The sequence below is a fragment of the Monodelphis domestica genome, chromosome 4, assembly GCF_027887165.1.
Source record: "Monodelphis domestica isolate mMonDom1 chromosome 4, mMonDom1.pri, whole genome shotgun sequence".
In the NCBI taxonomy this organism is placed as follows: domain Eukaryota; kingdom Metazoa; phylum Chordata; class Mammalia; order Didelphimorphia; family Didelphidae; genus Monodelphis; species Monodelphis domestica.
The window spans coordinates 149,913,841-149,929,714 of NC_077230.1; the positions used below are offsets into that span (position 1 = coordinate 149,913,841).

The window sequence follows — 15,874 nt, forward strand, 5'->3', positions numbered from 1 at the left end:
CCAAATGCTTATATATTCTGCATACCCCTTCTTCTCTAAACTCAAACAGTTAGCACCAAATTTTAACTGTTAAAGAGCCTACTACCTGGTCTCCTTACCTCAAGTTTCTCCTTACTTCAATTTATTCTCTAAACAGCTGTCAAAGTAGTCTTCCTAAAAAGTGTTGCATGATTTCTAGTGACTCCCTGTTAACTCTAGGATCAAATATAAATGGCTGTTTTGGGTTTTTAAAGAACAACACATGGCTCCTTCCTATATTTCCAAATCTTCTTACACATTCCTTTCCTTCCCACACTGTACAGTTCAGCCACACTGGTATATCTACTGTTTCTCACACAGTTCTCCTTTTTTCAGCTCCATGTCTTTTCAATAGCTGTCCTACATGGCTAGAATATCCTCCTCTCATAATGCCTTCTATCTACTCTCTGTGTACCACATGTATATGTATATATTATCTCCTCCACAAGTATTAAGCTTCTTGAGGACAGAACTTATTTTTGCCTTAATTATCCAATGCTAGTCACTGTTCAGTCTACATTCTTATGGCTGTTTTTTTTTCATACTGTTTGGTGAATCTTGCCTAACAGCTCTAGTGATTCCTATGGCGTTTACCAATTTAATGCCCCTATATCTTTGAAATAAGATACAGACAACCTTATGTCATTTTTTTTACACTGGACTTTCTGTCTTAGTATCAACTTTAAAGGCAGAAAAGCAGCAAAAGCTAGACAATTGGGGTTAAGTGACCTGCCGAGGCTCACATAGCCAGTAAGTATCTGAGGCTAGGTTAGAACCCAGGTCCTCCCAACTCCTGTTGCTCTATCCACTTGTGCCACTTTGCTGCCCTAACAACCTTGTATTCTTAAAATAATGGTCATGTGGTTACAGTGAATACCATTCAAGGCAGTTTTCCTTGTCATTTTTGAATATCATTCAAGCCCCACCTAGGCCTCATTCATAGCAGGATTACTCACTTTATTTCCCCTGGTCCACCATAACAATCTCTATTACAGATTTCAAGACACTTCCATTGAGAATGTCTTCCTCTTTCTTTTCTCCTAATTACCAAATCCTAGTCCTTTTTCCTCCTCAGTCTCAAGAAGTTATAACTTCGTGCACATTTACAACTTCTACCACTCATATTCAGTCACAGGGTGAAAAAGTTATAGTTACAATACTTCCAATCTATCTTTCTGATCAATCCAATCTATCTTTTGAAGTGTTACCATTTTGTTGGCTGGTTGTCCTTTGTACACAAAGTAGTCCAAAATGAATCACTAGTGATAATTTCTGACTCAAGCAAAGTAGGCCTTTCAGACTACCATTTAAATATTCTTAAAGGATAACTTTGAATCATATTTCTCCATCTTTGACAGCTTTTAGCTATTCTTTAACTTCAACTGTCTAAAGATAAAAGTCTAAATTATTTAATATGGCATATAAGGAACTCCACAATATATTCCAAATCTACAGTCTCAAGAACAACAAGGATATAAATGTTACATTCTTAGTATTAGCTTTCTTCAAAATGGTACTACTGTTCTGGAATTCAATCTGATCAATGGGGAGGTTAGTTGAGGTAGAAATGAAAGAAAATTTCAGGTTAAGACTGAATAAACTTTTCATACTAGATTTCATCATAAAGCAAGAAAAGTCAACCAGAGTCTAATACTTATGGGCTAAAGATGGAGAAAAGGTAATTTTAAAAAACAAAATTCCATTTTTTATTCAAGGGCATACCAAATCCTTCATAGCTCAGAGGTGCCTATTAAATCTGAGAACATTCATCAGACTGTAAACATCTACCCTCTAAAAATGTTATGGGAATTAAAAAACATTTTTTAGTGAATCTTTAGTCTTCTCTCCATTGAGGAACTAACAAAATCTGCTAAATGTATTAATAATTAGAAAGCAAAATTGTTCTAGAATTACAGAAATTGCCAAATATTCTACATCACTTTGTATCATGCCACATATCACAAAAAGAAATGCATCTATACTTATTCTTATAGGCTGAGTAGAAGTTTACAGTGGAGGTTACAATTTATTTACCATTTATGTATTTCTTAAGCATTTAGCATACATAAAGCTGGGAGGGATAACTAAAAGATGTTAATCGACAATATGGATCCAGACATATCTGGGCAGGAAAATGTGACAGAAAAAATGTAGAGGTGACTAGCTAACAGTTTCTATAAAAAATATTTTCTGTCAGTTTTAGTGAACCTGAAGCTCAGTATGAACAAGTTGGGTCATGTTAGCCAAGAATTAATGTCATCCTGAGGAGGCTTTAAGTGAGTTATAAAGTACAGAATGAATAAACTATTTTTATTTTGTCCAAGCTTAAAATGCTTCCATTCAGTCTTTATCTTCTAAAATATACCCCTTAAAAGGATATTACAAGTTCAAGCTTATCAATAAATGTTATTAAATGCACAGTAACTTCAACACATGTACTAACCTGTGAAATACACTCTCCATATTTCAGGTTGTTGTTTTTTGACTTCCGACTGCTCATTTCAACAATTCAGATCCCTAAAATGGAAAAAAAAAACAAAAAAACTAACCACGTATTACGATGCCATGAACATTCTCAATTTTGTTCCCTTAGTAAGTTGCACCAGGCTGGGACACCAGAAAGGAAGCTCTTGAGGGCAGGAAGTATTTGTATTTTTTAATGGGATCTCATATCTAATGTAGAACACGAAACATTGTGGCCTATTCATTAAAAGCTGGCTGACTTGGTTCCCAAGAGAAAAAGGACAAAAACAAAGCTTTATTCATGGCAAAATCTGTATAGAAACAGAAAAATATTTAAAATAAAGGAAAAGTTATGGGAATAGAAAGAGAAGACAATCTTGGTACTCTTTTTAAAAATAAAGGTTTTCCTAATATTCTGTTTTTCTATCACAAATTATAAACAAAAATTTAATGTCTCACTTCTACTCTCCAACTTCCCCCTTTAGGGAGGAACTTCCAAAAAAAACAAAAAACAAAGCAAGAAAAACACACCCATATTTATCTTATACTTCAAAACACACATAATTCTGCATCTGAATCCATCCTTGTTCTGTTAGGAGGTAAGTAGTAGCATGCTTCAACATGGTATAACATTTCTAGCTATTGATTAATTATTGGCTATTGTCATTTTAGGAGTAATCTTCAAATCAGTTTTATTTAGCTTTGTCATTCATTAAACCATTTATTTTGAGTAGTTTTTCTTTGCAAATTCTTTATCCTCTAAAACACCTTTTCACTTTGTCACCAACACAGCAACTACTGATATCCTGGTAGGCAGAATTTAGTGGAGTGAACACTTTTAAAGGAAAATTGTAATTAAGATGTGACTAGTTATGTTTCAAGGCCCTAGTGACAGTTTCCAAGCAGACCATATTATCTAGCCTAGAAGTTGTGGCACATTTATAGATTTCTAGGATAGTGAGGCTCCAGGTAAATCATAGAAAGAATGTTTGTTTTTGGAAACACAAATGATTATCCAAAAGAAACATAAGTCAATATTTTAACTTCCCCTAAAAATTTAATCTAATGGCTAAATTTAACATCTCAAATTCTGGCATTTCTAGATGAGTTAATTCAAGTTATAGAAAAAATAATCTTTCAGGACAAAAAAGTTCTCATCAGAATCTCTCAAAATGGTAGCTTCCTATTAAGTACTGCTTATATTTCATGAAATAAGTGACTTATCCTTCATATATGATTAATTACTATATTTTATAATATTGTGGGTTATAAAATTAACAATCAATAACTAAGTATGATATTTTAATAGTTTTATTAATAATTACAAAAGTAAAAGAACTAACTGAACACAGCCCAGTCACAAGTAAAAACAGAGCGTGGGAGGAGTCACAGCAAACCTAAATACCCTCACACAAACAGGACACAGGAAAAGGGAAAAGAATTCTAGGTAAAACAGAAAGGAATTTTGGGTAATTTAATTTTAGGGATTCAAGAATTTCTAACTATACAATATTATGCTTATATTTCCTTCAACTAAGATACTAAGATTAAGCAGTTTTATAAAATGGACTGTTAACCTTCAGGCTTGAAACTAATCCAATTTAAAAGTGTTTTTTTGAGAGGTAAGATCACCTACTCAAAAGTATCTTGAATTTGGCATCAGTGTACCAAAGGCTCTTTTATTTCATCCTCAGGAAAATGGGTACTCACAAGCCAGTGTGCTACAAGTATTCCAGTCATCAAGCAAGTACAAAGTATAGAAGCATGCAGGCTCCTTTCATCCTAGTTCCTTTGCAAAGATGGTCCCTCCCTTCTTGTTCATCATTGGCTCATTACTTGAGTGTTACAAAACTCATCCACCAAGTCAGAACCTATGATTTACAAAGCCTGTTATCCTAATTATTTAGCAGTTTTTACCAATCAAAACAAGGACTGTTTCAATCTTATCTATATGCATATCAGCCTGTTCTGTCTTGTCCACCCAGGCTGAAGAGGTTTGGGGGAAAGGGCACCAGACTGGGAAAATTAAAACTTAAATTTGTTTGTATAGAAACTAAGCTGACATGGCCTGACTTCTTACTTCAGCTCCATTTTGTATCTTTCTGAGATGACCACTATTATATGGGTTCCTACTCCTCACACTTTTAAAAAGAAAGATGAAGAAAATAAGGTTTTTTATCTATGTAATCAATAGGTAGCCCAACAACAATAATCAAAATTCTGAAAGTAAATTTTTGGTCTTCTTTCATGTACTACCCCGATTGCTATCATTATTGTGCTAAACTATTATCACCTTGCTCTTATCTATCATTTTCCACTCAAGTTCTGGTACTTTTGATTTTCTCTTAAATCATAGTACATATCATCACAGGCTCAGTTGTAATCCTGAAGTAGTCTTAAGAAGTCACTTATGCAAAATCCTATTTTACTGTTGAAGAAATAGAGAACAAAAGTAGTAAAGAAAAAGCATAGATTTGTATGAATGTAATGAATGGTACACATTATGTGGAATCATAGTGCCTCTCTTATTCCACACATTTGGAACTCAGAGGGAGTAGTTTTACTCAACAAATATACTGGCCTGGAGCAGGGACATGGAAGCTTATTTTATAATTCATGATAGAATAAGGATTTATAACCTAAAACATTATAACATTAAAAATGTAGAGTTATTAAATGGAAAAATGTCACTCTTTTGCATCTTCTGAGTGAAATGCCTCCTTCTGTTGACTTATGTGGAAAAATGAAATGAAGGAAGCCTGCAAACAGAAGCAAGGGGATACAAGTTTGCAGAGCTGTCAGTCAAGGTGCATTCTGGAAAAGAATGTCACCAGGAAGAAGCAGTTGAAGAGAGATTCAAAACTGCCTGGCTGCCTGGAAATACTTCTCTCTCTCTTTCTCTTGGCACCTAGAGATTACTGAACCTTTCTCTCCTGATACCTGGAAGATACTGACTTTTCCTTTGGCCCATGGCTGTTATTGAATTTATTTTAGAAGAGCCTAAAGATCCTAAACTCTGCCAGCCCTGTCTTTTCATCTAGGCCTTTATAATTTTATTCTTTATTTAAGACTACTAAGATCTTGGAAACACTAAACACTCTCCCATCCAAATATCCTTCCTTTCCCTCCCTTAAATAAATCCCTTATTTTAACAAATACAGAGTAAGTTATATATCAAGCAAAGTCAGGCTACATACTCATTTCTGAATCTCAGTTGGACACCATCTGAAATCTAACTGAAAGTTGGAGGGAGAGGCTGGAAGGAGGCAAAGTCTGAGTCCTCAATTTCCATTGGTCTGTAGGGTTGCCTAGGAATCTTACAGGGCCACAAAATATTTAAAGAAGTACTTCCCTAATACACTAACCCAATTCCAGTTTCTGCAACTCTCTATATGTTGGGTAGGGGGAAAATAAGTAATTTGTTAATTTTTGTATAATAAGACGAAATCATAACCCAAAGAGAATTAAGTCAATATCAATCTGAGGTTTACTAGAATCTGCAGAGGCTAACAATCTCTTGCCTTGACTCCACAAGGGTCTCAGGCACATAATGTCAGAAAGACAAAGAAGATATGTATTACAAGTCAGTATATAGTGGACTAGCAGAGGGTTACATAATCTCAAATTACACATCTAAATTATATAGCATTAAGTACTATAGATAAGACACTGGCTAAGTGAAATAAAACAAGAAAAGAAAATGTGGTGGGAAAAAAAAAGGCACCTCAGAGGCAGAGTACTACATTTCTTCATTTCACAAGTGAGGAAACGAAGGTCCAAGGAAATTATGGTGATCAACCAAAAATCACACAGAAAACAAACATCCTGAGTAGTATGTGACCCTAAGTCTTGTAATTTCAGGGCAAAGTGCTCTTTTCATTGTAAAGGAAAGAATAATTTATTTTTTAAATTTAAGTTTATTTATTTACAATCATTTAAAATTTTGAATTTCAAATTCTTTTTCCTCTCATCCTCTCTCCGACCATCAAAAAGCTGAACAATATGAACCCACTATAAATATGTAAGATTTAGAATTGGTTTTACTAAATATAAGAATTAACATAATTGAATTGTGGTCACAATTTTCTCTCTGTCTCCTCTGCCACATTTTTGTAACTTCTAGATATCGTGATGATGTTCTACACCAAAATAAGTTTTACTTTGTTTAAAAATGTTTGCCAAGGTTGAAAAAATTTGCTGTTTGTAAAACTAGTGAAAAATATCCATCAGTTCATAGGCTTTTTAAAAATGCCAAACAGCAACTTATGTGAAATATGATAGTGGGTTTGTTTACTATTGTAATTAACTGGACTATTGAGAATTTTGGGGATAGTGATACCTACATATTTGTACTACTGTTCTTTATTTTAAAAAAACCATTACCTTGTGAAATTCATTTGCTTGTACTCACAGTGGATTATAGCCAGGGATGAAGAAATGGATCTCATTTTTTGTGAGAAAGCCTTGTATTCTGTATTTTCTTAGCTGACACAGAGTCAATGATTATAAGCTATATTTTTATTTTTAAAACTTTTATTATATTTTTCTTGCAGGTGCAATATGCTATTTCAGTTTTTTAATTTTTCTCTCCTTTTTATATTTGAAGCACATGCCACTAGTATTAAGATTTTCTTTAACTTTTTGATTTAGCAGTAATGTAAGTTTAAAATATATTTGCTATAATGTCAATGAATACCCCCAAAAGCTACAGACTATAAAAATGATGCCACTAATTGTTTAAAAAAATTATGGGACTTTGCCTAATGATTCTGTCCGATTCCAGGACAATACATACAAATGAGGCATTGCACAGGGCAAAAGAAACATCAAGCTAAAACTGAATAGTGCCAAAAAGAGCATACAGGAAATATTAATGTGGACTCAAGGTAGTGACACTTGATACTATGTTAAGTCGCAGGCCTTCCTTGCATACACACTCTTCTTGAAAATACTTACAGACAAGTATCTCAAATTTGGCTCCAACCTGGCTCCTATAATTTAGTCCCTTTTCTGTCTTTCATAGCGTGGCATCTTTCTGTAGTCCTGGCTACTGACTGGGTAAATGCTTATTTGCTTATACCATTTTAATTGGGCCCTGATTCAAGGACCTGTTAAAGATTTATTTTTCCTTTACTTGAGTTCATATATTAACAAATTAGGGAGGGCAGAGATCAATGAATTGGACATGCAAATCAAAAAACTTGAAAGCAAACAAATTAAAAACACCCAGAAGAAAACCAAATTAGAGAACCTAAAAATTAAGGGAGAAATTTTAAAAATCAAAAGTCATAAAACTATTGAACTAATAAATAAGACTACAAGCTGGTATTTTAAAAAACAAACAAAACAGAAAAAATACTGGCCAATCTAATTAAAAAAAGGAAAGAAAATCAAATCAACAGAATCATAGACGAAAAGGGAGAACTCACCTCCAATGAAGAGGAAATTAAGGAAATGATTAAAAACTATTTTGCCCAATTATATGGATATAAATATGCCAATCTAGGCAATACGGATGAATATTTACAAAAATACAAATAGCTTAGATTAACAGAAGAAGAAATAGAATTCTTAAATAATCCCATATCAGAAAAAGAAATTAAACAGGCCATCAAAGAACTCCTTAAGAAAATATTCACAGGGACTGATGGATTCACAAGTGAATTCTATCAATCATTCAAAGAACAGCTAATCCTAATATTATACAAACTATTTGCAACACTAAGCAAAGAGGGAGTTCTACCAAATTCCTTTTATGACACAAATATGGTACTCATTCCAAAGTCAGGCAGGTCAAAAAAGGAGAAAGAAAACTAGAGACCAATCTCCTTAATGAACATAGATGCAAAAATCTTAAATAGGATAATAGCAAAAGACTCCAGAAAGTGATCAGGAGTGTTATTCACTACAATCAGATAGGATTTATACCAGGAATGCAAGGATGGTTGAATATCGGGAATAATTGAATATATTAACAAGCAAACCAACAAAAATCACATGATTATCTCAACAGATGCAGAAAAAGCCTCTGATAAAATATAACACCCATTCCTATTGAAATCACTAGAAAGTATAGGAATAGAAGGGCCTTTCCTAAAAATAATAAACAGCACCTTTCTAAAATCATTAGCAAACATCATCTGCAATGGGGATAAACTAGATGCACTCTCAATAAGATCTGTAGTGAAACAAGGAAGCCCATTATCCCCTCATTTATTTAACATTGTACTAGAAACACTAGAAGTAGCAATTAAAGAAAAAGAAATAGAATGTATTAAAATTGGTGATGAAGAGTCAAAGCTATCACTCTTTGCAGATGATATGATGGTATACTTAAAGAATTCTAGAGAATCAACTAATAAGCTAGTGGAAATAATCAACAACTTTAGCAAAGTTGCAGGATAAAAAATAAACCCACATAAGTCATTAGCATTTCTATATATCTCCAACACATCTCAGCAGCAGGAATTAGAGAGATTCCATTCAAAATCACCCCAAGACAATATAAAATATTTAGGAATCTATCTGCCAAGACAAACACAATTACAAAAGACTTTCCACACAACTAAAATTAAATCTGAGCAATTGGAAAAACATTAACTGCTCATGGGTAGGACAAGCTAACAAAATAAAAATGACCATCCTACCTAAACTTATCTATTTATATAGTGCCATACACATCGAACTTCCAAAAAACTTTTTTACTGAAATAGAAAAAAAATAACAAAGTTCATTTAGAAGAACAAAAGATCAAGGATACCCAGGGAAATAATGAAAAAAAAATACAAAGGAAGGTGGCGTTGCAGTACTAGATCTCAAACTATATTATAAAGCAGTGGTCATATCAAAACAATTTGGTATTGGCTAACAGGCAGAAAGGAAGATCAGTGGAATAGACTTGGGATAAGTGACCTTAGCAAAACAATCTATGACAATCCCAAAGATCCCAGTTTTGGGGACAAAAATCCACTATTTGATACTGAGAAAATTGGAAGACAATGTGGGAGAGATTAGGCTTTGATCAACACCTCAGGCCCTGCACTAAGATAAACTCAGAATGGGTGAATGACTTGAACATAAAGAAGGAAACTATAAGTAAATTATGTGAACACAGAATAGTATACTTGTCAGACCTTTAGGAAGGGAAAGATTTTAAAACCAAGTAAGACTTAGAAAGAGTTACAAAATGTAAAATAAATAATTTTGACTACAGCAAATTAAAAAGGTTTTGTACAAACAAAACCAATGTAACCAAAATCAGAAGGGAAATAACAAACTGAAAAACAATCTTCACAACAAAAACCTCTGACAAAGGTCTAATTACTCAAATTTACAAAGAGCAAAATCAATTGTACAAAAAATCAAGCCATTCTCCAACTGATAAATGGGCAAGGGACATGAATTGGCAATGTTCAGTCAAAGAAATCAAAACCATTAATAAGCACATGAAAAAAGTGTTCTAAATCTCTGATAATCAGAGAAATGCAAATCAAAACAACTCTGAAGTATCATATCACACCTAGCAGATTGCCTAACATGACAGCAAAGGAAAGTAATGAATGCTGGAGGGGGTGTGGCAAAGTAGGGACATTAATGTATTGCTGGTGGAGTTATGAATTGATCCAACCATTCTGGAGGGCAATTTGGAACTATGCCCAAAGGGTGATAAAAGACTGCCCATCTTTTGACCCAGCCATAGCCTGTTGGGTTTGTACCCCAAAGAGATATTAAGGAAAACGACATGTACAAAAATATTCATAGCTGCACTCTTTGTGGTGGCAAAAAATTGGAAAATGAGGGGATGCCCTACAATTGGGGAATGGCTGAACAAATTGTGGTATATGTTGGTGATGGAATACTATTGTGCTCAGAGGAATAATAAAGTGGAGGAATTCCATGGGAACTGGAACAATCTCAAGGAAGTGATGCTAGAGTGAGAGGAGCAGAACCAGGAGAACAATGTACACAGAGACTGATACACTGTAGTAAAATCAAATGTAATGGACTCCTCCATTAGTGGTAATGCATTGATCCTGAACAATCGGAAGGGATATAGGAGAAAAAACACTATCCACATTCAGAAGAAAAAACAACAAAGAAAAACAACTGCCTAATGACATGGGTCGAAGGGATATGGTTTGGGATGCAGACTCTAAATGAACATCCTAGTGCAAATACCAATAACATGGAAATGGGTTCTGATCAAGGACACATGCAATACCCAGTGGAATTGGGCATCAGCTATGGGAGGGATGGAGGGAGGGCTGGGAGGAATAGAAAATTATTTTTGTAAACAAGGAATAATATTTGAAATTGACCAAATTAAAAAAAAAAAAGAATTCTCACTACTGATTCTTCCTTGCCAGATCCTATTGAGGGTTCCCAGCAACCATCCAAAAGTTCTCGTTCCAACCCATACCTTAGTCTGATCATTTGTAACTATTCTCACTTTCTTTATATTCAAGACTGAATATATATTATATTCAAGAACCACCCAGAAAAGGTTCAATAGTCCCCCTTCCTCTTACCTGGGTCTGAATACAGATTTATGTGGTCCAGGTATGCATAAGCCCCCTTCCACTTCACTGTCCTGACCATCAAAACTACTTCTGCAATACACTGACCAAAGGCTTCCCTAGGGTTTCTTCAGAGATGGAGACACACAATGTCCCAGCAACTGAGTGGCCACTGGGAAATGGTTTAGCAAGATGCAGGCAAGTTCAAGCAGTCACCATACACCCTTTCAGACCCCAAACATGCCAACTGAGAGGGACAACTGCTGACTCAACTGAATCTTCTGACACTCTTCCAGTATAGTAGAAGCTCTAATATTTCTTTCTCATGAGAAAGGGCACTCAGGAGATGAATACTGTAAGCAAGTGCTTAGTGTGTGGACACACAGCCTCCCTTTTATCCTAGTCCCTGACAAAGAAAGGTCTCTCTCCTCCTACACCATTGGCTGGTTATTGGAGAATCATAGTTTTGTCTCAAAATCTAGCTACTCGGAATGTGCATTTTATAAACCCAATTGTCCTAATTATTAAAGTAGGGTTGAATCAATTGAAACAAGGATTGTTTCAATCTTATCAATCTGAAATCCTATATCCATTTAAACAATCAAAGGAGAAGGTTATATATTGCTCTTTAGGGAAAAACAAAACTTGGTTAATTCACCTTTTTTCCCCCTATCCCATTTGAATTAGTTTATTTAGTTAATTTAGAACATTATTCCTTGGTTACAATAATCACATTGTTTCCCTCCCTCCCCTCCGTCCACCCTTCCCACAGACAACATGCAATTTCATTGGGTATTACTTGTGTCCTTGATCAGAACCTATTTCCATATTGTTGGTGTTTGCATCAGGATGATCATTTAGAGTCTACATCCCCAACCATATCCCTTCAACCCATTTCTCAAGCAGTTGTTTTTCTTTGTTGTTTTTACTCCCATAGTGTTTCCTCTGGATGTGGATAGTGGTTTTTCTTGTAGATTCCTCCAGGTTGTTCAAGGTCATTGCATTCCACTAATGGAGAAGTCCATTACATTTGATTGTACCACACACAGTGTATCAGTCTCTGTGTACAATGTTTTCCTGGTTCTGCTCCTCTAGCTCTGCATCATTCCTGGAGGTTGTTCCAGTTCCCATGGAATTCCTCCACTTTATTAGTAAGGGTACATAGAGAGGTAAATCAAAAATTAACTGGAAACTAAACAATACGATTCTCCAAAACCGGTTAAAGAACAAATCGTAGAAACAATTAATAACTTCATTGAAGAAAATGACAATGATGAGACATCCTTTCAAAACCTATGGGATGCAGCCAAAGCAGTACTCAGGGGGAAATTTATATCCTTGAGCTCATATATCAATAAATTAAGAAGGGCAGAGGTCAATGAATTGGTCATGCAAATTAAAAAACTAGAAAATTAACAAATTAAAAATCCTCAGATGAAGACTAAATTAGAGAGCCTACAAATCAAAGAAGAAATTAATAAAATTGAAAGTCAAAGAACTATTAATTTAATAAATGAGAATAGAAGCTGGTACTTTGAAAAAACAAACAAAACAGACAAAGTACTGGTCAGTCTAATTAAAAAAAGGAAAGAAGAAAATCAAATTGACAGCATCCAAGATGAAAAGGGAGATCTCACCTCTAATGAAGATGAAATTAAGGTAATCATTAAAAACTATTATGCCCAATTATATGGTAACAAATATAGCAATATAGATGATATGGATGAATACTTACAAAAATATAAACTGCCTAGACTAACGGAGGAAGAAATAAATTACCTAAACAACTCCATATCAGAAAAAAAAATTGAACAAGCCATCAAAGAACTCCCTAAGAAAAAATCCCCAGGTCCAGATGGATTCACAATCAAATTCTATCAAACATTCAAAGAACAACTAATTCCAATATTATACAAACTATTTGACAGAATAAGCAAAGGAGTTCTACCAAATTCATTTACTACACAAACATGGTACTGATCCCAATGCCAGGCAGGTTAAAAACAAAGAAAGAAATCTATAGACCAATCTCCTTAATAAATATAGATGCAAAAATCTTAAATAGCATACTAGCAAAAAGTCATCATCACAAGGGGTTATTCAATTATGACCAGGTAGGATTCATACCAGGAATGCAAGGATGGTTCAATATTGGGAAAACCATCCACATAATTGACCATATTAACAAGCAAACTGACAAAAATCACATGATTATCTCAATAGATGCCAAAAAAGCCTTTGATAAAATACAACACCCATTCCTACTGAAAACACTAGAAAGTATAGGAATAGAAGGGCCTTTCCTAAAAATAATAAACATATAAAACCATCAGCAAACATCATCTGCAATGGGGATAAACTAGATGCACTCCCAATAAGATCTGGAGTGAAACAAGGATGCCCATTTTCACCTCTATTATTTAACATTGTACTAGAAACACTAGCAGTAGCAATTAGAGAAGAAAAAGAATTGAAGGTATTAAAATTGGCAATGAGGAGACCAAGCTATCACTCTGCAGATGATATGATGGTCAAAAGAATCCTAGAGAATCAGCCAAAAAGCTAGTGGAAATAATCAACAACTTTAGCAAAGTTGCAGGATACAAAACAAACCTACATAAGTCATCAGCATTTATATATATATCTCCAACCCATTTCAGCAGCAAGAATTAGAAAGAGAAATTCCATTTAAAATCACCCTAGACAATATAAAATACTTGGGAATCTATCCACCAAGACAAACACAGGAACTATAAGAACACAACTACAAAATACTCTCCACCCAATTAAAACTAGATCTAAACAATTGGAAAAACATCTATTGCTCATGAGTGGGATGAGCTAACATAATAAAAATGACAATCCTACCCAAATTAATCTACTTCTTTAGTGCCATACCCATTGAACTACCAAAAAACTTTTTTACTAAATTAGAAAAAAACATAACAAAGTTCATTTGGAAGAACAAAAGATCAAGGATATCCAGGGAAATCACGACCTCAGCAAGACAGTCTATGATAAGCCCAAAGATCCCAGTTTGTGGGACCCAAACCCACTATTTGGTTTGTTCATCTTGTCAGTCAGATAGTACTTCACTGAGTCTATGTTATCTCTATTCACCTCAAGGAATAAAGCACTTATATTTGTTTCTGAAATGCATTTTGATTGTATTAACGAATTATTTATCTCTCTAATCATATTTTACTCAGGTTGTTATTTAATATAAGCATACATTATTTAAGCTAGTAAAAGGTTGAAAATTATTTGTAACTGACAAAATAGGCACATTTCTTAAAGTTGTTATTTTAATATTTCCTGCATAGACATTACATTTCTAGTACTAAGTTTAATGATTTATTTTGGTTATCCTTCAAACCTAAGTCAATTGTAATATTAAAAACAATATAAAAAAGTTAAATAAAATTATTAAAGCAAAAATGCAATCGGAAAAAACTGTATACATTTATCTCCTTGTTAATGGATTTAAAGTTTTTTATTATGAAACATTTTTCAGAGAAAAAAAGCAACTCTTGATTATCTATAAATTTATCTATATAATCTATGTACATGTACCTTGTCCACATTGAGGGGGGTGAGGAGCATGGTATCCCTAAAATCTGAAAGATACATGTAAAATTTTTTTTGGCTCTCTCTTTGTACTAGAAAAGTCTAAATTATTTTTATGGGGTGTTTCTTGTGCATCATAATGGTATTAAAAGATAGAATGTTGCTATTGTACACTATTAAACTTATATTTTATGCACTTCTGAGTTTCTGAACTTTTCCTGTGTTGTCTGCTGGTCTATGAACGCTGTCTGTAGTTCCCACAAATCTCAAAAATTCCTATTTAATTTCTTATGCCAACTTGTGATGAGGAACAGTCAAGATGTAGAAGGGATACCTTTGCATATATTTATAAATGAGGTGCATGTAAAGAGGCTGTGAAGAATAGCAGATTATGACCTGGCCTCAATGTCAAAAAGACCTGAAATCTCAAGCCCTGTCCCTGATATACTAGCTATGTGTTCTTACAAAGTCAATTAACCTCTCACTGCTCTAGAGCAATAGTGCTGAAGTCAAATAGAAATAGGGATCACTAAACAACACAAAAGGAACCCTATGAGCCACAAAGAGACTTGGTTTTAAAAACAGAATAAAAATAAAAATATAATAATTTAAATTTGAAAAAATTTAAAATAAAACAAAATAATTTTAAAATATAATAATAAAATAAGTATTTTTAATTATTTTGTTAAAAATGTCCTAGTTGCAGGGGGCATTAGTGGAATGAGAGCCAGGCCTAGAGAATGGAGGTCCTAGGTTCAAATCTGGCCTCAGACACTTCCCAGCTGTGTGACCCTGGGCAAGTCACTTGACCCCCATTGCCTAGCCCTCACCATTCTTCTGCCCCAAGACAGAAGGTAAAGGTTTTCAAAAAAATAAAAAACAAATTTCCTAGTCACATTTTATTCTGATCATTGCTCTTGGTAACACTTGGAGACTATTTGTGGCAAAGAAGTTCCTGATACCAATGAAGGGGTCTAAATGTCTACTCCTATTCCTTTTTGTGTATTACTGTCATTATAATTATGTACATTATAAAATTCACAAAAACATAACATTAAAAGGATGAGATAAAGATAAAATACTATTTAATCCTAAATATGGAGAGGTAAGATAGATGGATCACAGATGGATCCTAGCGACCCCCTGGAAATTATAGAGTAGAGGTTTGTCATGGTCAGATATGTACTTTAGACAAGGTTGCTTTTGGATACTGTGTAAAACTAACTGGAGTGTAAATAGACTTGAGGAAAGAAGAGCAGTAAGGAAGCATTCCCAGGCAAAAGGACATTAGAGCCTGAACTAGAGTGATG

The 15,874-nt window shown here is 34.1% G+C and overlaps 1 protein-coding gene across 7 annotated transcripts in view; it reads right to left on the minus strand.

Annotated features, from left to right (window-relative positions):
• The window catches only part of ORC4 (origin recognition complex subunit 4), a 99,672-nt gene that overhangs the window by 74,805 nt on the left and 8,993 nt on the right, over nucleotides 1-15,874 (minus strand). For 6 of the 7 annotated variants that reach the window (XM_007494129.3, XM_007494132.2, XM_056797205.1 and 3 more), the window contains one exon: nucleotides 2,462-2,535. In XM_007494129.3, the coding sequence (XP_007494191.1) occupies nucleotides 2,462-2,518 (57 nt within the window). In that variant the 5' untranslated portion in view covers nucleotides 2,519-2,535. Of the gene's footprint in view, nucleotides 1-2,461; nucleotides 2,536-5,678; nucleotides 5,793-15,874 lie in introns of those variants that run through there. The other variant, XM_001364819.4, reaches the window with a different exon arrangement.